Source organism: Strigops habroptila, chromosome 1 (genome assembly GCF_004027225.2).
Source record: "Strigops habroptila isolate Jane chromosome 1, bStrHab1.2.pri, whole genome shotgun sequence".
In the NCBI taxonomy this organism is placed as follows: Eukaryota; Metazoa; Chordata; class Aves; order Psittaciformes; family Psittacidae; genus Strigops; species Strigops habroptila.
The window spans coordinates 415,435-435,367 of record NC_044277.2 but is presented as its reverse complement, the minus strand read 5'-3'; the positions used below and the strand labels follow the sequence as shown (position 1 = coordinate 435,367).

Below are 19,933 nucleotides of genomic sequence, written 5' to 3'. Positions count from 1 at the left end.
GCATCACTGGTGACAAACACAAGCCGCCCCTACACTGGTGCACCAGCTGCAGAACCGGTCTCGAACTGGTGTTTCACTGAATGTAGAGCCCTGGACGGTGAACGGGGGCTCTAGGGCCCGTGTATAGTGGATATGGACTTTCTATAGGGGCTCTATAGACAGGGGCTGCCAATAGGGGCTCCCGGTGGTCTCTAACCCACTGTTGCAGCTGGGGAGGTGACACCACCCCCCCCATTCCTGTGACATTAAACAGCTCCACTCCCGGCCCTGGCTTTATTGTATCGCGATAGAGACACCACGATACAGGGAGACCCCGCGACAGTGACCCCCACCCCAGTACAGAGAGACCCCCCCAGTACAGACCAGACCCCGCTATAGAGACCCCCCGGTATAGAGGGGAGCCCCCAGTACCGTCAGACCCAGCCCTGGTACAGAGACACCCTCTGGTATAGAACCCCCCCGGTACAGTGAGAGCCCCCAGGACAGAGAGACCCTCCCAGTATAGAGAGACCCCAGTACAAAGACACCCCCCAAGACAGGAACCCCCAGTATAGGGACACCCCAAGACACAGACCCCGGGACAGGGTCCCCCCCTCAGGACAAGGGGACTTCCCCCTGGGGCCGCAGGGACCCACCTCCAATAGGGACCGGGCTCCCCCAGGACACAGACACCCCTCAAATGCACCCTGAGGGCTGCAGACTTATGGGGGGTCCTCACTGGCGTCCCCCCATTGCTGCCACCCTGGGGGCTCGGCTGGGGCCGGTGTCCCTGTCCCCTGCCCCATGGCCACAGTGTCTGGCTCTGGGGCTGACCCTGAGTCCCTCCATGGGTCTGGATGTAGGTTCATCTGTGGGTCTGTCCATGGGTGCGTTGGTGTCACTCCCAGAAGAGCACGTCCCAGACCTGTGGGTCCATCCATGGGTCCATTGGCATCACTTCCAGAAGAGCACGTCCCAGAGCTCTAAGTCCACTCGCAGCCCATCTGTGGGTCTGCTCATGCCACCCCCAGCACAGCACGTTCCTGAGCTGTGGGTCCCTCCGTGGGTCATCCCCAGCACAGCACGTTCCTGAGCTGTGGGTCCCTCCGTGGGTCACCCCCAGCAGAGCCCGTTCCTGAGCTGTGGCTCAGTCCCAGAAGAGCACGTTCCAGAGCAGCAGCCAGCAGGGGTAGGTGCCGAGGGCGAGCAGGGGGCAGAGGAAGGCCCCGTGCAGGTGGTGCAGCAGCAGCCCCTGCCCCAGCGCCCCCAGGAAGCGCTGCCAGCCCTCGCCCGGCGCCGCCGGCGCCTCCACCAGCTCCCGCTCCAGGAAGATGCCCAAGAGCAGCGTCACGGCCGGGGTGGCCAAAACCAGCACCAGCGCCAGCAGCACCCTGCGGGGAACGGGTACAGTGAGCACAGGGACACCAGTGACACCAGTGACACCCAGCGCCAGCGGCACCCTGCGGGGAATGGGTACAGTGAGCACAGGGACACCCAGTGACACCCAGCGCCAGCGGCACCCCGCGGGGAACATGAGCACAGTGACACCCCAGTGGCACCCTGCGGGGACTGGGTACCAGTAACCCCAGTGACACCCAGCGACCCCCCGGTGTCACCCTGCCCCAGCAAGAGACCCCCCCAGTGCCCCCCCAGCATCACCCCAGCACCCCCATGCCCTGCAGAACCCTCCCAGCATCAACCTGAAATCCCCCGGTGTCCCCCCGGCACCCCCACACCCCAGAGAGAGCCCCCCCCACGTCTCCCCTTATCCCTCCAACATCCCCCCACCCTGGTGGGAGATCCAACTGTCACCCAGTGTCCCCCCACCCCAGGGAGAGCCCCCCCAGTGACCTCCCCCCACCCCCCTGGGGTACCCCCCCCATGGGGGGTGCCCCCCGCTGCGGGTGCTGACCGGGGCCCGGTGGGTGCTGTGGCGGCAGCAGCAGGGACCATGGTCACAGCCAGGAGGAAGCCGAGGGAGAAGTTGAGCAGCGCCAGCGCGGTGAGTTGTGCCGCCAGGTACAGCAGCGCCAGGAGCTTCAGCACCATCCAGCCCCGGGCTGCCGCCACGGAGCCGGGGCCCCCCAGCACCCTGAGGGAGAGCGGGAGTCAGTGGGAGCCCCCCAGCACCCTGAGGGAGAGCGGGAGTCAATGGGAGCCCCCCAGCACCCTGAGGGAGAGCGGGAGTCAGTGGGAGCCCCCCAGCACCCTGAGGGAGAGCGGGAGTCAGTGGGAGCCCCCAGCACCCTGAGGGAGAGCGGGAGTCAATGGGAGCCCCCAGCACCCTGAGGGAGAGCGGGAGTCAGTGGGAGCCCCCCAGCACCCTGAGGAGAGCGGGAGTCATGGGAGCCCCCCAGCACCCTGAGGAGAGCGGAGTCAATGGGAGCCCCCAGCACCCTGAGGGAGAAGCGGGAGTCATGGGAGCCCCCAGCACCCTGAGGGAGAGCGGAGTCAATGGAGCCCCCAGCACCCTGAGGAGAGCGGAGTCAGTGGGAGCCCCCAGCACCCTGAGGAGAGCGGGAGTCAATGGGAGCCCCCAGCACCCTGAGGAGCGGGAGTCAATGGAGCCCCCAGCACCCTGAGGAGAGCGGGAGTCGTGGGAGCCCAGCACCCTGAGAGAGCGGGAGTCAGTGGGAGCCCCCCAGCACCCTGAGGAGAGCGGGAGTCAATGGAGCCCCAGCACCCTGAGGGAGAGCGGGAGTCAGTGGGAGCCCCCAGCACCCTGAGGGAGAGCGGGAGTCAATGGGAGCCCCAGCACCTGAGGACAGCGGGAGTCAATGGGAGCCCCCAGCACCCTGAGGGAGAGCGGGAGTCAGTGGGAGCCCCCCAGCACCCTGAGGGAGAGCGGGAGTCAATGGGAGCCCCCCAGCACCCTGCAGGACAGCGGGAGTCAATGGGAGCCCCCAGCACCCTGAGGGAGAGCGGGAGTCAGTGGGAGCCCCCCAGCACCCTGAGGGAGAGCGGGAGTCAATGGGAGCCCCCCAGCACCCTGCAGGACAGCGGGAGTCAATGGGAGCCCCCAGCACCCTGAGGGAGAGCGGGAGTCAGTGGGAGCCCCCCAGCACCCTGAGGGAGAGCAGGAGTCAATGGGAGCCCTTCAGCACCCTGAGGGAGAGCGGGAGTCAATGGGAGCCCCCCAGCACCCTGCAGGACAGTGGGAGTCAGTGGGAGCCCCCCAGCACCCTGTGACACAGCGGAGTCAGAACCCTGAATCCAGCTCCGCACCCCATCCTGGTACCTGTGGGTGCTGTGAGGCAGCCCCATGGAGGTTACCTGTGGGTGCTGTGGGGCAGCGCTGCGGGGTTACCTGTGGGTGCTGTGGGTGCTATGACCCCATGGAGTTACCTGTGGGTGCTGTGGGGCAGGGCCATGCCCGCCACGTAGATGGCGATGAGGGTGAGCACCACGGCCTCGGCCTCGGACACGGGGAAGTGCTGTGTGGCCACGCTCTGGCCCAGCACGGGCAGGTAGTAGAGCGCCAGCCCCGCGGCGTGGCACACCAGCACCGGCGGCACCAGCGCCAGCAGCCGCGGCGCCTGCGGGCACAGCGTCAGCAGCAGCCGCGACGGGGCGCCAGGGGGGGCGGGGGGGGTCTCACCCACCTCCGTGGTGCTGGGGCCGTGGTCGCTGTCGCTGAGCTGGTCACTGCCGCCCGGGTCCGTCTTGTTCAGCTTCATCCAGAGGTCCAGAGCGTGGGGGCAGTCAGGGAAAACAGCGTGGGGCGAGGTGGGGTGGGGTGGGGGAACCTCTGGAGATCTGCTCCAACCCACTACCACGGGCAGGGGCACCTTCCACTGTCAGATGTCTCCTTGTCGTCTAGTTCTGAGCTGCCTCCCAGTTCTGGCAGCTCTCCTGGTCTTCCAGCGATGAAATGTCTCCTGGGTCTAAGATGTCACCCAGATTTCTAGTCCTGAGATGTCTCCTCGCCTTCTCATCCTGAGATGTCTCCTAGTTGTGATGTCTCCTACTCTTCTAGTCCTGAGCTGCCTCCCTGTCTTCTGGTTCTGAGAAGGCTCCTGTTCTAGCTCTGAGGTGTGTCTCAGCCCAGTTCGGAGCTGCCTGCTTGCCTGCGAGTTACGTCTCCTCATCTTCTAGTTACAAGAGGTCTCATAGAACCCCAGAATTCCAGCCTGGGTTGGGCTGAAGGGACCTGAAACTGCTCCAGCTCCAGCCCCTGCTCTGGCCAGGGACACCTTCCACCAGAGCAGGTTGCTCCAAGCCCCTGTGTCCAACCTGGCCTTGAACACTGCCAGGGATGGGGCAGCCACAGCTTCTCTGGGCACCCTGTGCCAGCGCCTCAGCACCCTCACAGGGAAGAGCTTCTGCCTTGTACCCCACCTGAACTCCCCGTTTCAGTTTGAACCCATCGCCCTCGTCCTGTGGCTGCGGCCCCTGTGGAAGGTCCCTCCCCAGCAGGAAAGAAACCAGAACAGGGAACCTCTGCCTCAGGTGGTTGCCCAAGAGCCGCGTCTGAGCGCCCTGCACCAGCTCAGGAACCGGCCCGGGCAGCGGCTCTGCCTTCACCACACACAAACAGGAGCACCACAACGTCGGACACAGAGAAGCCATTTCCAGTCGTGTCCCAGTCTTCCAGCTATGGGATGGTTCCTGGTCTGGCAGTCACATCTCTTTGTGTTCTAGCTCTGAGATGTCTCCTCATGCTCTAGCTGTGACACATCTATTCTGGATAGGAGATGTCCGCTGCTCTTCTGGTATGGGAGCTCTCCTGCTCTTCTGGTTATGAGACATCTCCTAGTCTAGTCCTGAGAGGTCTCCTCCTCTTCTAGCTGTGAGAGACCTCCTCAGCCCGAGCTCACCCATGAGGATGTCACGGGGGACAGTGTCAAAGCCTCACAGGACACCACCCACCGCTCCCCATCACCCATCCAGCCACGTCCCTGCATCAGCTGGGCCAGGTCCCCCTCAGCGGATCCATGCTGGGCGCTCCCGCTGACCCCCTGCTCATCCCATGGGCCTCCAGCACCCATCCCCCGCTCCCAAAGGATATCCTGAGGATGAGGACGAGGATGAGGAAGCCGAAGGCCGGCATGTACACACCGATGGACACGAAGCGCGAGAGCGAGGGCAGGAGGTAGAAGAAGTAGGACTGGTGCAGGCGCTCCAGCAGGTTGTTGAGCTTCCGGAACATCCCCTCCAGCGTCCTGCAGGGCAGCAGCGAGGCAGAGGAGCCCCACGGGGGTCAGTGAGGACCCCCCAGCCCCCCGTGCCCCCGCACGGCGCCGGTGCCACTCACTTGCCCACGGTGCTCATGTCGTACTTGTACTGGCGGAAGCTGTTGATGCCGCGCAGGGTGACGGCCTCGATGCGGTAGCGCAGGAAGAGCCCGTGCTCGCCGCGGGGCCGGCCCGACGCCTGCGCCAGCACCATCAGCAGCAGCGTCTGCAGGCTCCGCGCGTAGGCGGGCAGCGAGTCCCAGTCCGAGCGCTGCAGCTGCGGGAGGGCACAGAACGGGCACGGCGCTCGGGAACGGGCACGGGAAGGGGCACGGGGCTCGGGAAGGGGCACGGGAACGGGCACGGCGCTCGGGAACGGGAACGGGCACGGGCATGGAGCTCAGGAAGGGGCATGGGAACGGGCACGGGGCTCGGGAGGGGGCACGGAGCTGGGGAAGGGGCTCGGGAACGGGCACGGGGCTCGGGAACAGATACAGAAACGGGCACGGAGCTCGGGAAGGGGCATGGGAAGGGGCACGGGGCTCGGGAAGGGGCTCGGGAACGGGCACGGGGCTCGGGAACGGGCACGGGAAGGGGCATGGGGCTCGGGAAGGGGCTCAGGAAGGGGCCAGGGGGACAGCGAGAACAACGCAGCCACAACTGACCATGGCACCAAGGGCATCACCTGCCTGTCCCTTAGAGACCTGCAGCAGTGGGGACTCCACCACCATGTCCAAGGCCGGGTTGGACACAGGGGCTTGGAGCAACCTGCTCTAGTGGAAGGTGTCCCTGCCCGTGGGTTGGAACTAGATGAGCTTCAAGCTCCCTTCCAACCCATTCCATGACTCCATAAATCCACAATTCCATGGCCAAGGTGACTTGCACAGCCCTTTTCTAGGGACATCTCTACTCATTGAGAAGGACAAGGTTGTGCTGCAGGTCACACTTGTAGGTCAGGAACAACCTTTGGGAGCCCAGAGCCCATCATCTCATGGGCGTCAGACCTCCAGGGGAAGGTTCATCCCAAACGGCTCTTGGGACACCAGAGAGTGTCCAAGAAAGGAGGATGAGAAGCTCTGTGCTCGGCTGGGCTGGGAGCAAAGGGGATGCACCACTGAGTCATGGAGCTGTTGAGGTTGGGAAAGAGCTTGAAGATCAAAGAGTCCAACTGTGGCCAAGGCCAGCACTAACCCGTGTCCCCAAGCACCACATCTACACATCCTTCAGATGCCTCCAGGGCTGGGACTCAACTATTTCCCTGGTTCCTGCCCTTGACCACCCTCTGGGGAGGGAATTGTTCCTCAGCTCCATCTAAACCTGCCCTGGTGCAGCTTGAGGCCGTTTCCCCTTGTCCCATCCCTTGTTCCTTGGGAGCAGAGACCAGCCCCCTCCTGGCTCCAGCCTCCTGTCAGGCAGTTGCAGAGAGCGAGAAGGTCCCTCCTGAGCCTTCTCTTCTCCAGACTGAACCCCCCCAGGTCCCTCAGCCGTTCCTCATCACACTCGTGCTCCAGGCCCTGCACCAGCTCTGGTGCCCCCATCCCAGTGGCCCCCCCAGTGCTGGCACAAGCCGTGGCGCCGCCGGCAGGTCCCCGGCGGGTCCCACCTTGCCCTGGATGGTGCAGAGGAGCCCGTTCTTCTGGCAGAAAGCATTGAAGAGGTTGAGGAGGTCGAGGTTGGGCAGTTGCCCGTTGAGCCCCTCCACGGCCACGTCGAAGCTGGTCACCACGTCACTGCTCAGCTCCAGGGAAATGGCCGCTTGGATGGCGCCGGCGCGGCCCAACGGCCCCGAGGAGCGCACGGCTGCGGGCACCGGGCACGGCACCTCACCACGGGGCACCGGCACCGGGCACGGCACCTCACCACGGGGCACCATCACCGGGCACGGCACCTCGCCACGGGGCACCGGCACCGGGCACGGCACCTCGCCACGGAGCACCGGCACCACTAGGAACCAGCACCTCCAGCACCGTCAGCACCTCCACCACCACCTTCATGGTCACCTCCACCTCCACCCCCCATGACCTCCTTCATCTCCAGCACCACCAGCAGGACCACCCCCCGCTGGCTGCTCACCGGTGATGTTCACGTCGTGGTAGGCCTCCAGCCAGGCCTCCATGCCCAGCAGGTCGTGCTCGTTGACGAGGAAGATGATGTCCTTCGCCCAGTAGATCTGCCCTGAAGGACACAGGACGCTGGTGCTGCCACAGCCCCGTCCTACAGCCCCGTCCCTGCCCCACACACACCCCATGGCCCAGTACCTGCCCCGTAGCCCCTAAACCACAGCACAGCCCTGTGAACGCCCCACACATACCCCATAGCCCCTGTCCCTGCCTCCCCCACACGCCATGGCCCCGTCATTGCTCTATACACACCCCATGGCCCCATCCCTGCCCCACACACACCCCTTACGGGCCCCAACCCCACCCTACATTTACCCCATGGCCCCATCCCTGCCCCACAGCCCCTTATGCGCCCCACATACACCCCACAGGCCGTGTCCCTGCCCCACACACCCCCCATGGCCCAGTACCAGCCACTCACAGCACCCACCCCTGCCCCTACAGCACCCATAGCCCATGTCCCTGTCCCAACACACCCCCCAGCCCAGCACCTGCCCCACACAGCCCCATTCCTGCCCCACACGCACCCCATGGCCCCTGCCCCCCACACACACCCCCCTCCTCACCCCGGAAGTAGGAGGCGAGCGCCAGGAGCAGCCCCACGGCCTGGTTGTTGTGCGGCCCCGGGGCACAGCCCGTGCTCAGCACCAGCGCCTCGGTGCTGGCGGCGCGCGGCGCGCGCAGGATCCCATAGACGTTGGTGCCCCGCACCAGCTGCGGGGGAGGGAGCAGGCGTGGGGCATGGGGCGAGGGGCACGGGGCGATGGACCATGGGGGCACAGAGCCAGGATCAACCAGGCTGGAAAAGAGCTTTAAGCTCACTCAGTCCAACCGTTCCCAGCACTGCCAAGGCCACCACTAACCCATGTCCCCAAGCACCACATCTACATGTCCTTCGCGTACCTCCAGGGACGGTGACTCAACTATTTCCCTGGTTCCAGCCCTTGGCAACCCTTTTGGTGGATAAACTGTCCCTAATCTCCAACTAACCCTCCCCTGGTGCAGCTTGAGGCCGTTTCCTCTTGTCCCATCCCTTGTTCCTTGGGAGCAGAGACCAGCCCCCTCCTGGCTCCAGCCTCCTGTCAGGCAGTTGCAGAGAGCGATAAGGTCCCCCCTGAGCCTTCTCTTCTCCAGACTGAACCCCCCCAGGTCCCTCAGCCGTTCCTCATCACACTTGTGCTCCAGGCCCTGCACCAGCTCCGGGGCCCTTCTCTGGCCCCGCTCCAGCACCTCAATGTCTCTCTTGCAGTGAGGGGCCCAGAACTGACACAGGATTCGAGGTGCAGCCTCAGCAGTGCCCAGCGCAGGGGGACAGTCGCTGCCCCGGCCCTGCTGCCACACTGGTGCTGGGACAGGCCAGGATGTGGTGCCCGTGGGCACAAGCTCATGTTCAGCTCCATCAACCAGCATCAGATCCTGTTCCATGAGCGCTTTCCCCAAGCCTGGAGTGTTCCACGGGGCTGTTGTGGCCCAAGGGCAGGACCCGGCACTTTGCCTGTTGACCCTCATCCCACGGCCTCACCCCTTGGATCCTGCCCGGGCAGATCCCTCTGGAGACGCTCCCACCCAGCCTGGAGCCATCTGAGGTGCCTCGATCCCCTCATCCATCAATGGAGACATCAAACAACCCTGACCCCGCACCGAGCCCTGAGGGACACCACCAGTGACGGTCCCCATGGAGGTGACACCATCCACCCCGCTTTGGGCTCGGCAGGCTCCATCCCCCCCGCCGGGGTCCGTACGTACGTAGCGCTCCCGGCTCTCGTCAGGGAAGGGCAGCGTGTGGGAGAACTGCTGCTGATGGACCTCCAGGCCCAGGCTCCACATGGTCTTCTCCAGCCACGCCGTGGGCATCCCGCTGCGGAGAGATGGGTTTGGGGACACGGAATCAACCCCTAAGGTTGGACTCGATCTTAAAGGGTTTTTCCACCCTGGTTCATCCTGTGATGGGTGCCCTGGAGCTCCTCCATCCACCCCTGCCAGGCAGGGCCACCCAGAGCAGGGCACACAGGAATGGGTCCATGGTGGCTCTGGGATGGCTCCAGACCCCCCACCCCCTGGGCAGCCTGTCCCAGGGCTCGGCCACCCTCAGCCTCAACAAGTTCTTGCTCCTGTTGAGGTGAAGCTTCTCGTGGGTCAGTTTCTGGCCATTGCTCCTCGTCCTGCTGCTGGCATTACTGAGAAGAGTCTGGCCTCATCCTCCTGCACCCACCTTGCAGACACTGCTCTGCACTGATGGATCCTCTCCCAGGCTGCTCTACTCTAGGCTCAACAGGTACAGCTCCCACAGCCTCCCATAGAGTGGAACCAAGGAATGGGTCGGGTTGAAGGGACCTAAAAGCTCCTCCAGTCCCAGCCCTGCCCCGGGCAGGGACACCTTCCCCCAGGAGCTGTCTGGCCCCAGCGCTGACCCCTGGGAACACCACTGACTCCAATGGGATCCTGCTCCACTGATCCCGACCCCTGAGCTCTGTCCCTCAGCCAGTTCCTGCCCCACTTCTGACCCACCTGGAGCAGGAACAGAGCAACGGAGCTGGTGCAGGGCCTGGAGCACAAGTGTGATGAGGAACGGCTGAGGGACCTGGGGGGGTTTAGTCTGGAGAAGAGAAGGCTCAGGGGGGACCTTCTCGCTCTCTGCAACTGCCTGACAGGAGGATGGAGCCAGGAGGGGGCTGGTCTCTGCTCCCAAGGAACAGGGGATGGGACAAGAGGAAACGGCCTCAAGCTGCACCAGGGCAGGTTTAGATGGAGATGAGGAACAATTCCTTCCCCAGAGGGTGCTCAGGCATTGGAACAGGCTGCCCAGGGCAGGGCTGGAGGCACCGTCCCTGCAAGTGTTCACACCCCGTGTAGCCGAGGCCTCAGTGCCAGGGGTTAGTGGTGGCCTGGGCAGTGCTGGGAGCGGTTGCACTGGATGAGCTGAAAGGATTTTTCCACCCAGGTTGATCCCATGATCCCAACCTGTGATCGCGGATACCTGCACCTCGTTGCGGTGTCAGTCGGGATCATCCCGCCCTCAGTGCGGGTCCATCAGCGCCACTGAGCACGTGGCATCACACCAGGATTCCTGGGATTCAGCTGAAAATGCTGCTGGAATCCTCGGGTGAAGCCCCTTGGCCAGGCCTGAGACCGACCCAGGGTCCAGCCTCACCCGGGCGCTGCTTGGGGGGGTTTGGGATCAAGGGGATCGCCCTGACCCTCGATGGGAGCAGCTCCCGCATCCCACCCCCCATCCCTCCCCCTTCCAATTCCTCTTGAATTCCATGTAAAATCCCTTTTGAATCCCCCTTTAACCTCCATCAGACACAAACCCTTGCCCGAGCCTAAGAGCAGATCCAGCTGCCCCTCGGCTCCATCAGGGGCTTAGAGATGCAGAAGGTCCATTTGGAACCTTGCTCCTCAAGGGGAGCGTCTCCCTTCCTCCTCTGGATTCCCGGCTGCTCTCCACATCGTTCAATCCTGAACTGGAACCATCGGTTTTAAGGTCCCTCCAACCCGACCCATTCCATGACTCCATGACCTGGTGGCTGCCACATTCCCTTCCTGGGGACTCCAGTGCTCAGCCCTTCCTCTGGACCTGCTCCAGCAGCAAATAACCCCCAGATCTCTTCCCGCCGGAGCACGAGGAGCAGCATTCCCAGCCCACCGCTTCCAGATGGAAAACCCAACCTCAAAACCAACCGGCACTTGTGGGGAAAGGAAAACTTGGGAATGGCCCCAAATGAACCTCCAAGGGCTGGTCTGGAGCAACCTGCTCCAGTGGAAGGGGTCATGGTTGAACCTGGATGAGCTCCAAGCTCCTCCCAGCCCAGCCCAGCCCGGTCCATCATTCCCTGACTCCTTCAGCAACCCCAACAGTCACCCTCACGCCAGACCCCCCAACCCCACTGTCATCCCGTTCTCACCCCGTTCTCACCCACTCTCACCCAGTGCCACCCACTGTCACCCAGTGCCACTCTGTTCTCACCCGTTCTCACCCAGTGCCACCCGCTCTCAGTCACCCAGTGCCACCCCGTTCTCACCCCGCTTTCTTCTTGTGCGCGGCGAAGTCGCGGGCGAGGGCGAGGGCGCGCTCCCCGAGGCTGAACTGCTCCTCCACCATGGTGGAGCCCATCGCGTTCTCCGACATGTAGGTGCGGGGGGCCAGGGGGGGGGAAGGCCAGCGCCAGGAACCAGCCCAGCCCCAGCACGTAGCTCAGCACGCTGGGGGGGCAGCACGGGGGGGTCACCCCATGGGGCACCCCCCAGAGCCCGGACCCGCCCGGCGCTACCAGAGTCCCCATAGAGCCCCCACAGACCCCCAGCACTCACCAGAGCCCCCATAGAGCCCCCGCAGAGCCCCGGTGCTCACCAGAGCACCCCACAGAGCCCCCCATAGAGCCCCCCCGGCGCTCACCAGAGCCCCCCATAGAGCCCCCATGGAGCCCCCCCAGGCCCCCCGGCGCTCACCAGAGCGGGGTGTTGAGGCGCACGATGAGGCGGGCGAGCACCCGGCGGCAGTGGGGGTCCGACAGCAGCCCCATGGCGGGAGGGGGTTCTGTGGGGCTGGGGGGGATATATGGGGTAAGGGGAGATCCCAAAGCTGTGGAGAAGGTGCCCCTCGCATGGGGCTGCGCATGGATCCACCCCCCCGCAGGCGAAATGCGGCGTCCCTGCCCCACATGTGCCACACATCCCACTCCTGCCCCACACACGCCCCACAGCCCAGCACGGGCCCTGCAGGGCCCAGTCCCTGCCCCACACACGCCCCACAGCCCCTGTCACTGCCTCACGCTCACCCCACGGCCCCGAACCAGCCCCACACAGGCCCGGCCCCTGCCCCCCACAGGCCCCACCCCGGCCCCACGCTCACCCCGCGCAGCCCCGCGCAGCCCCCCCCGCACTCACCCCGCGCCCTGCCCCCGCCCCCGCCCCAGCCCCGCGCAGCCGCGCGCGGAACGGGCCAGGCCGCGGGGCGGAGCCCGGAGACATCGATGGGAACCGACACACACACCCCCCCCCCCCCCCCAGCCCAGCGCAGAGCGTGCGCTCTGCTGCGCCCCCTGGCGGTGCGCAACGACAGTGCGTGTGCGGGGGGTGCGGGGGGTGTGCGGGGGGTGTGCGGGGGGTGTGCAAGGGGGGGCAGTAGTGAGGTGGGGGGGGTGTGCGAGGCGGGTCCGTGACCCCCGGCACAGGGACACGGTGTCACACGCGTGTCGCACACATGTCACACACACGTCACACACGTGTCACACGCGGCACAGGCAGGGGCAGGGACGGGGCTGCGGCTGCAGGCAAGGGTAAGGCTGGAGACCGGGACAGGCAGGGATCATGGGATCGTGGGATGGTTCCGGTTGGAAAGGGCCTTAAAGCTCCTCCAGTCCAACCCCCTGCCCCGGGCAGGGACACCTTCCACTAGAGCAGGTTGCTGCAAGCCCCTGTGTCCAACCTGGCCTTGAACACTGCCAGGGATGGGGCAGCCACAGCTTCTCTGGGCACCCTGTGCCAGCGCCTCAGCACCCTCACAGGGAAGAGCTTCCTTATGTCCAGCGTGAACTTCCCCTTTTTCAGTTTGAACCCAGCACCCCTTGTCCTGTCGCTTCACATCTATGCGTTGACAAGGACAGGCAAGGACAGGGCAGGGACAGGCACGGACTAGCAGGGATGGACAGGGCAGGGGCGGGCAGGGGCAGGGGGAGGGGCAGGGGCAGGGGCGGGCAGGGGGCGCGGTGAACGCTCCACCCCGGCAGCAGGGCCGCGCTGCCGCCACACGGGGGCGCTTTTCCCGCAGGCCCCGCCCTCCCTTGGCACCGCCCCCGCCGCGGCCCCGCCCCTCCCGCAGCGCCCGGACCCGCACGGCCGGTGAGCGGGGAGCGGGGGGGGCGCGGGAACGGCGGCTCCGGGGGGGGGTGCGGTGTGTGCGGGGGGGGGGAGCGCGAGGGGACCGGGGACTGCCCCCGAGCGTGGTTATAGGCCCCCCCCCAGTGCTGCCGCATTCCGCAGCGGGGGGGGCGGGAGCACCGGGAGCGGGACCTGCGGGACCCCCCCAGCGCGGGGGAGGGCCGGGGTGGGGGCCGGGATTAGGACCGGGATCTGGGCCGGGATTAGGGCTGCGATCGCTGCTGCTGCCGTAAATAGGCCGCGCCGGGGCTTTACCGGGCGCTCGGGCAAAGCGGCTTATGGGGCTCCCGGGAGAACGGGGCGGCCGCGGGGGCCCTGCACCCCATGGGGCATGTACCCCCTGCACCCCCTGCACCCCATGCTGCGTGATCCCCTGCACCCCATGGGCCATGCACCCCCTGCACCCCGTGCTGCATGATCCCCTGCACCCCGTGCTGCGTGTTCCCCCTATACCTGGGTGCTGCATGCACCCCCTGCACCCCTGCAGCCCGTGCTGCGTGATCCCCTGCAACCCGTGGAGCATGCACCCCCTGCAGCCCGTGCTGCGTGATCCCCTGCACCCCATGGAGCATGCACCCCCTGCAGCCCGTGCTGCGTGATCCCCTGCACCCCATGGAGCATGCACCCCCTGCAGCCCGTGCTGCGGGATCCCCTGCACCCCATGGAGCATGCAGCCCCTGCACCCCGCTCTGCGTGCACTCTAAGCAGCCTGTGCCCCTTGTACCCATGTGAGGTGCACAATGTGCTCCATGCACCCCCTGCACCCCATGCTCCATACACTCCATGCTGCGTGCTCCCCTGTGCCCCCCAGTACCCCATGGGTACCCCATGGAGGGTGCACCCCACCCCGCAGGTCCCCCCCGCACCCCGTGCTGCATTCACCCCTGCGATGTTCCCTCCAGGCCAGTGCCAGCGCAGCGGGGGGGGCCCACGGCAGGCGCGGTGCCGCAGGGCCACAACCCCCCCGTGTCCTCCCGGTGGCACCGGGCCGGTGTCACGCGGCGGCGGCAGCTGCTTCGGTTGCGCCTCAGCCAGGCCTTGGCGCTGGCAGCAGCTGCGGCGGCCCCGACCCACCGGCGCTGCGGCACCGGCACCAGCACCGCGGCAGGGGCACTGCACAGGGCTCTGCCTGCACCGTGCCTGTGTCCTGCCTGCACCCTGCCTGCACCCTGCCTGCGCCCTGCCTGTGTCCTGCCTGTACCCTGCCTGCGCCCTGCCTGTGTCCTGCCTGCACCCTGCCTGTGTCCTGCCTGCACACCCTGCCTGCACACTGCCTGCACCCTGCCTGCCCACTGCCTGCACCCTGCCTGCGCCCTGCTTGTGTCCTGCCTGCACCCTGCCTGTACCCTGCCTGCACACCCTGCCTGTGTCCTGCCTGCACCCTGCCTGTGTCCTGCTTGTGTCCTGCCTGCACCCTGCCTGTGTCCTGCTTGTGTCCTGCCTGCACCCTGCCTGCACCCTGCCTGTGTCCTGCTTGTGTCCTGCCTGCACCCTGCCTGTGTCCTGCCTGCACCCTGCCTGTACCAGCTGCCTGTACCCTCTGCTTGCTCCCTGGCTGTACCCACTGTCTGTACTCTCTGTTTGCACCCTCCCTGCGCCCGCTGCCTGCACCCGCTGCCTGCACCCCCCGGCCCATCTCCCCTGCCTGGGCCCTGCCTGTCCGCGCTGCCTGCACCGGCCATCGCGGCAGCCGCTCGGTTTTGTAACGGCGCTGCTCGGCGCAGGGCCGGCGACACCTCCGCGGGGCGCGCCCGGGGCTCCGGCCGAATGTGGGGCAGGGAGCGGGGACGGGGACGAGGGGTGACCGCGGCAGCCACCACGGGGCACCGGCCCCACAGCGGCCCCACAGCAGCCCCACAGCAGCCCCACACCGGCCTCACACCAGCCCCACATCAGCCCCACACCAGCCCCACATCAGGCTCACAGCGGCCCCACAGCGGCCCCGCCATGGCCGAGGCCTCCGCAGGCCCCGGCCGGGGCAGGCGCGGGCCGGTCGCCATGGCAACGGCCCTGCCGCCGGCCGCCATCTTGTGCGGGCCTGGGCAGCGCCGGGCCGGGCCCCCCCGCACCGCGACCCCCAACGGCCGCCGCGACCCCCCCCCCGCGACCGGGCCCCCCCCGGGGCCGCCCCGCGATGGGACCCGCAGCGCTGCCCGGCTGCGGGGGAGACGGGCCGGGGGGGTACGGGCGGGGGGGGGACAGCCATAGGGGGGTGACGGCTGTGGGGGTATGACGGCAGTGAGGGAGTGACGGCTGTGTGGGGTGACACCGTGGGGAGTGACGGCTGTTGGGGGTATGACGGCAGTGGGGGGGTGACGGCAGTGGAGGGGTGACAGCAGCAGAGGGTGACAGCGGCAGGGGGTGACAGCGGCAGGGGGTGATGGCTGAGGTGGTGATGGTGGCAGTGGGGCGATGGAGGGGCTGATGGGGGGGTGATGGCAGCAGGGGGGTGCTGGGGGCAGGTTGGTTATAGCCATGGGGCACTGGTGACCATGGGGGCCTGGTGGCCATGGGGTGCTGGTGGCAGGTTGGTTATAGCCATGTGTGCTGGTGGCTGTGGGGTGCTGGTGGCAGGTTGGTTATAGCCATGTGTGCTGGTGGCTGTGGGGTGCTGGTGGCAGGTTGGTTATAGCCATCTGTGCTGGTGGCCGTGGGGTGCTGGTGGCAGGTTGGTTATAGCCATGGGGTGCTGTGGCAGGTTGGTTATGGCCATGGAGTGCTGGTGGCCGTGGGGTGCTGTGGCCGGTTGGTTATGGCTGTGGGGTGCTGGTGGCCGTGGGGCGCTGGTGGCAGGTTGGTTATGGCCATGGGGCGCTGGTGGCAGGTTGGTTATGGCCATGGGGCGCTGGTGGCTGTGGGGCCGATGACACGTCTCTAACCCCTGTCTGTCCCCCCGCAGAGAGGCGGCTGTGAGCCGTGGGCTGACGATGTCTCACGAGAAGAGCTTCCTGGTGGGGGGCGAGGGGTTCCCGGGGCCGCAGCCCGCGCCCCCCCCCGCCTACCCGCAGCCCCCGTACCCCGCGGGGCCGTACCCGCCGGCGCCGTTCGCGCCCGGGCCCTACGCGCAGCCCGGCTTCCCGCAGGCCCCGGGACCCTACCCCCCGCCGGGGGGGCCCTACGCGGCGCCGGGGGGGCCGTACCCCGCGCCCGGGCCCTACCCCCCCGGGCCCTACCCGCCGCCGGGGCCGTACCCGCAGGGGCCCTACGCGCAGCCGCCCTACGCGCAGCCGCAGCCCATGGTGCCCGGGGACCAGGACTGTGAGTAACGGGGTCCGGGGGGGGGCACCCGCTGCTTGGGGGCGCTGGCCCCGGTCTGGTGCTGGGGAAGGGGGGTGGCAGGAGCGCAGCGGGGTGACCGGGTGGGGTTATGGGGACACCCAGCAGTGGGGGTCCCACCCTATGGGCCCCCCACAGGTGAGCCCAGCTCTGGGGGGCCTCAGCCCCGTGGAGGAGCTGGGAAGCCCGGCTCTGATCCCCCCCAGCCCCTGGGTACCCCCATGGGTCCAAACCCCAGCCCCCGGCACTCCCCCAGCCTCTGGGACCCCCCACTCCCTGGGTCCCCTCCTGGTCCTTGGGTGTCCCCCAGCCCCTGGGTCCCCTTCCCCGCTCCTGGGTCCCTCCCAGCCTCTGGATCCCACCCACCCCTCAGGGTCCTCTCCAGGTCCCTGGCCCCCCCCCAGCTTCTGGGTGTCCCCCCTGGCCCCTGGGACTCCCCCCGGTCCCTGTGTCCCCCCCAGCCCCCCTCAGCCCATCTCTGCTCTCCCCTCCGCGCCTGCAGCCGCAGCCAGGCCCCCTCCCGGGCCATGGAGACCCGGCGTCCTGCTCGTCAGAGTGGGTGAGCGGGCAGGGCAGGGCCATGGCGAGGGGCAGGCAGGGCCCCCCGCGCCCCCGCACCCCCCGCACCCCCGCACCCCTTCTCCCCACAGCGCCCCTGCACAGCACCTACCACGAGGACGGGCCCCCCTCCTACTATGACAACCAGGACTTCCCCTCGGCGCACTGGGACGACAAGAGCGTCCGCCAGGCCTTCATCCGCAAGGTGCGAGCCCGCCCCAGCGCCGGGGTGAGCGCGGGGGGCTGGCGCCACCTGCTCACCCTGTGTCCCCCCCAAGGTGTTCCTGGTGCTCACGGTGCAGCTGAGCGTCACCTTCGCCTTCGTGGCCGCCTTCACCTTCCTCGGAGGAGTGAAGGGCTTCGTGCAGCGCAACGTGTGGACCTACTACGTGTCCTACGCCGTGTTCTTCATCTCCCTCATCGTGCTGAGCTGCTGCGGCGACTTCCGGCGCAAGCACCCCTGGAACCTGGTGGCCCTGGTGGGTGCAGGGGGTGCACCGGGGTGCCCGGGGGGTCCTGCGGGGTGCAGGGGGCACGGGGGGCACAGTCAGTGGGTTTGGGGTGCCAACGGGCTGGATGTGGCCGTGGCCATGACGTGGTGTCCCTCTGTCCCCCTGCACAGTCCATCCTGACCCTCAGCCTGTCCTACATGGTGGGGAGGGTTTGGGGTGCAGGGGGTGGGTTTGGGGCACAGTGGGTGGGTTTGGGGCGCAGTGGGTGGGTTTGGGGTGCAGGGGGTGGGTTTGGGGCGCAGTGGGTGGGTTTGGGGTGCAATGCGTGGGTTTGGGGTACAGGGGGTGGGTTTGGGGTACAATGGGTGGGTTTGGGGTGCAGTGCGTGGGTTTGGGGTGCAGGGGGTGGGTTTGGGGGCGCAGGGAGTGTTTTGGGTGCCACGGCTGTGACACAGTGCCCCCTTGTCCCCCCCAGTCCATCCTGACGCTCAGCCTGTCCTACATGGTGGGCATGATCGCCAGCTTCTACAACACGGACGCCGTCATCATGGCCGTGGGCATCACCGTCGTCGTCTGCTTCACCGTCGTCATCTTCTCCCTGCAGGTCTGCGAGGGGGTCACCCCACAACCCCTCAGGGGGTCTGGAATGGGGGTAGGACCCCCCAGTGTCACGCCAGCTCCCTGCCGGGGCTGGGGGCTCTGAATGGGGCAGATGACCCCCCCCGGTCCCTGCCGGGGGGCTATGAATGGGGTTTAGGACCCCCCCAGCTCACTTTGTGTCCCCCTCAGACCAAGTACGACTTCACCTCGTGCCGGGGTGTCCTCATCATCTGCCTGGTGGTGCTGATCCTCTTCTCCATCCTCCTCATCTTCATCCGGAACCGCGTCCTGGACATCATCTACGCCTCGCTGGGCGCCCTGCTCTTCACCTGCGTGAGTCGGGGGGGGGCCCGCCCCCTGCACCCCCCTGTGCCACCCCCTGCACCCCCCTGTGCCACCCCCTGCACCCTCCCTACACCCCACCTGCACCCCCCTGTGCCACCCCCTGCACCCTCCTTACACCCCCCCTGCACCCCACTGTGCCACCCCCTGCACCCTCCCTACACCCCCCCTGCACCCCCCTGTGCCACCCCCTGCACCCTCCCTACACCCCCTCGCTCCCCCCTGCACCACTCCTGTGCCCACATGAACCTTTCCTGTGCCCTCCACATCCCTCTTGTGCCCTCCTGCACCCCCTGAGCCCCCTCTGTGCCCCCCTGAAGCCCCTGAACCCCCCGCACCCTTCCTGTGCGCACTCCCTGCGCCCCCCTGTGCCCCCCCGCACCCCCCCGTGACCCCTGCACTCTCCATGTGCCCCCCTACACCCCATTTGCACCCCCCATACCCTTTTCTTCCCCCCTGCATCCCCCGTGCCTCCCTGCACACCCCTGTGCCCCCCCACACCCCCCTGCAGCCCCTGCACTCCCCATGTGCCCCCCCTACACCCCATTTGCAACCCCTGTACGCCCTGCAACCCCTCTGTGCCACCCCACATCCCAGGGGGGGGCCCTGAGCCCAACCCCAGCCCCAGGGGTCTCAAGCTGCCATGGGTGCCGCTGTGGGTGGCTCTGTGGTGGGGCGGGTGCCATGTCCTCAGGCCGTGCCCCCCCGCGCCGCCCCGCGCAGTTCCTGGCTGTGGACACGCAGCTGATCCTGGGGAACAAGCAGCTGGCGCTCAGCCCCGAGGAGTACGTGTTCGCGGCGCTCAACCTCTACACAGACATCATCAACATCTTCCTCTACATCCTCGCCATCATCGGCAGAGCCAAGGAGTAACGTGACCCCCCCGGCCCCCCCCAGCCGCGGCACCCCCCGGTCACCCCCCCGTCACCGGTGTCACTCAGTGTCCCCAGCGCGTCCCTTTGTCCCTTAAAGCGTTTCTTTCCCCGCACAGCGGCGGGGGGGGGAACACGGGGGGGTCCCCAAGGTGACACGTCACCCCCCCCCAGCACTCGCCGCCTGCCCCCCCCGCTGTGAACCGGCCTTTCCCCCCCCCCCGCCCCTTCCCCCTTATTGCGTTCAATGTGGACTGGAAGCACTTTGCCCCCCCCCGCCAGCAGTGGAGCTCGGCCCCTCCGTCCTGCCCCCCCCGGCTGCCCCCTGCCCGGCCCTGCCCTCACCACCCCTCCCCGTGCAGGCAGGGGCAGCGCTGGCAGCCCCCAGGCTGCAGGCAGGGCTGAGGCCTCCTGAGAGCACCCTGCAGGGGCTCAGCCCTGTCCCTGCCCGTCCCTGCCCGGTCGGGGGGGTCCCAGCCCCAGCCCCCCCGCGCGGCTCCTGCTGTGAATAATAAACCCCGTTAGTTCATCTCTGCCGCCTCTGCTTCTGCTTCTCCCGGCCTGGCCCGGCCCAACCGGGGCTGCGGCTGCCGGCAGGGCCCCCCCTGCCCGCGGCACCCCCCAGCGGTGGGGCAGCACCCCCTGCCCGCACCGTGAGCGCCGTGCTCAGTCACAGCCAC

General features: G+C 67.4%; 2 protein-coding genes across 6 annotated transcripts; one reads left to right on the top strand and one right to left on the bottom strand.

The window, feature by feature from the left end:
• Window positions 1-259: 259 nt before the first annotated feature.
• On the bottom strand, window positions 260-12,085 carry GPAA1 (glycosylphosphatidylinositol anchor attachment 1). Its single transcript, XM_030487104.1, is given in 13 exon segments — window positions 260-1,370; window positions 1,892-2,071; window positions 3,325-3,671; window positions 4,988-5,141; window positions 5,234-5,430; window positions 6,757-6,953; window positions 7,227-7,328; window positions 7,840-7,987; window positions 9,020-9,131; window positions 11,296-11,426; window positions 11,428-11,476; window positions 11,723-11,818; window positions 12,052-12,085. Coding segments are annotated over 12 exon segments (1,935 nt in total). The 5' UTR covers window positions 11,797-11,818; window positions 12,052-12,085; the 3' UTR covers window positions 260-1,126.
• A 941-nt stretch (window positions 12,086-13,026) lies between these two features.
• On the top strand, window positions 13,027-19,786 carry GRINA (glutamate ionotropic receptor NMDA type subunit associated protein 1). 5 transcript variants are annotated; one of them, XM_030487137.1, is made up of 8 exons: window positions 13,063-13,114; window positions 16,053-16,411; window positions 16,932-16,988; window positions 17,080-17,192; window positions 17,266-17,466; window positions 17,915-18,043; window positions 18,229-18,372; window positions 19,105-19,786. In XM_030487137.1, exons 2-8 carry the CDS (start codon window positions 16,081-16,083, stop codon window positions 19,252-19,254), a joined length of 1,125 nt encoding a protein of 374 aa, XP_030342997.1. In that variant the 5' UTR covers window positions 13,063-13,114; window positions 16,053-16,080; the 3' UTR covers window positions 19,255-19,786. The 5 variants fall into 5 exon arrangements, with proteins under 5 accessions (XP_030343010.1, XP_030342997.1, XP_030342990.1 ...); XM_030487143.1 differs by lacking the exon at window positions 13,063-13,114 and adding an exon at window positions 15,382-15,446; XM_030487150.1 differs by lacking the exon at window positions 16,932-16,988 and having other exon boundaries at window positions 13,027-13,114.
• Window positions 19,787-19,933: the final 147 nt, after the last annotated feature.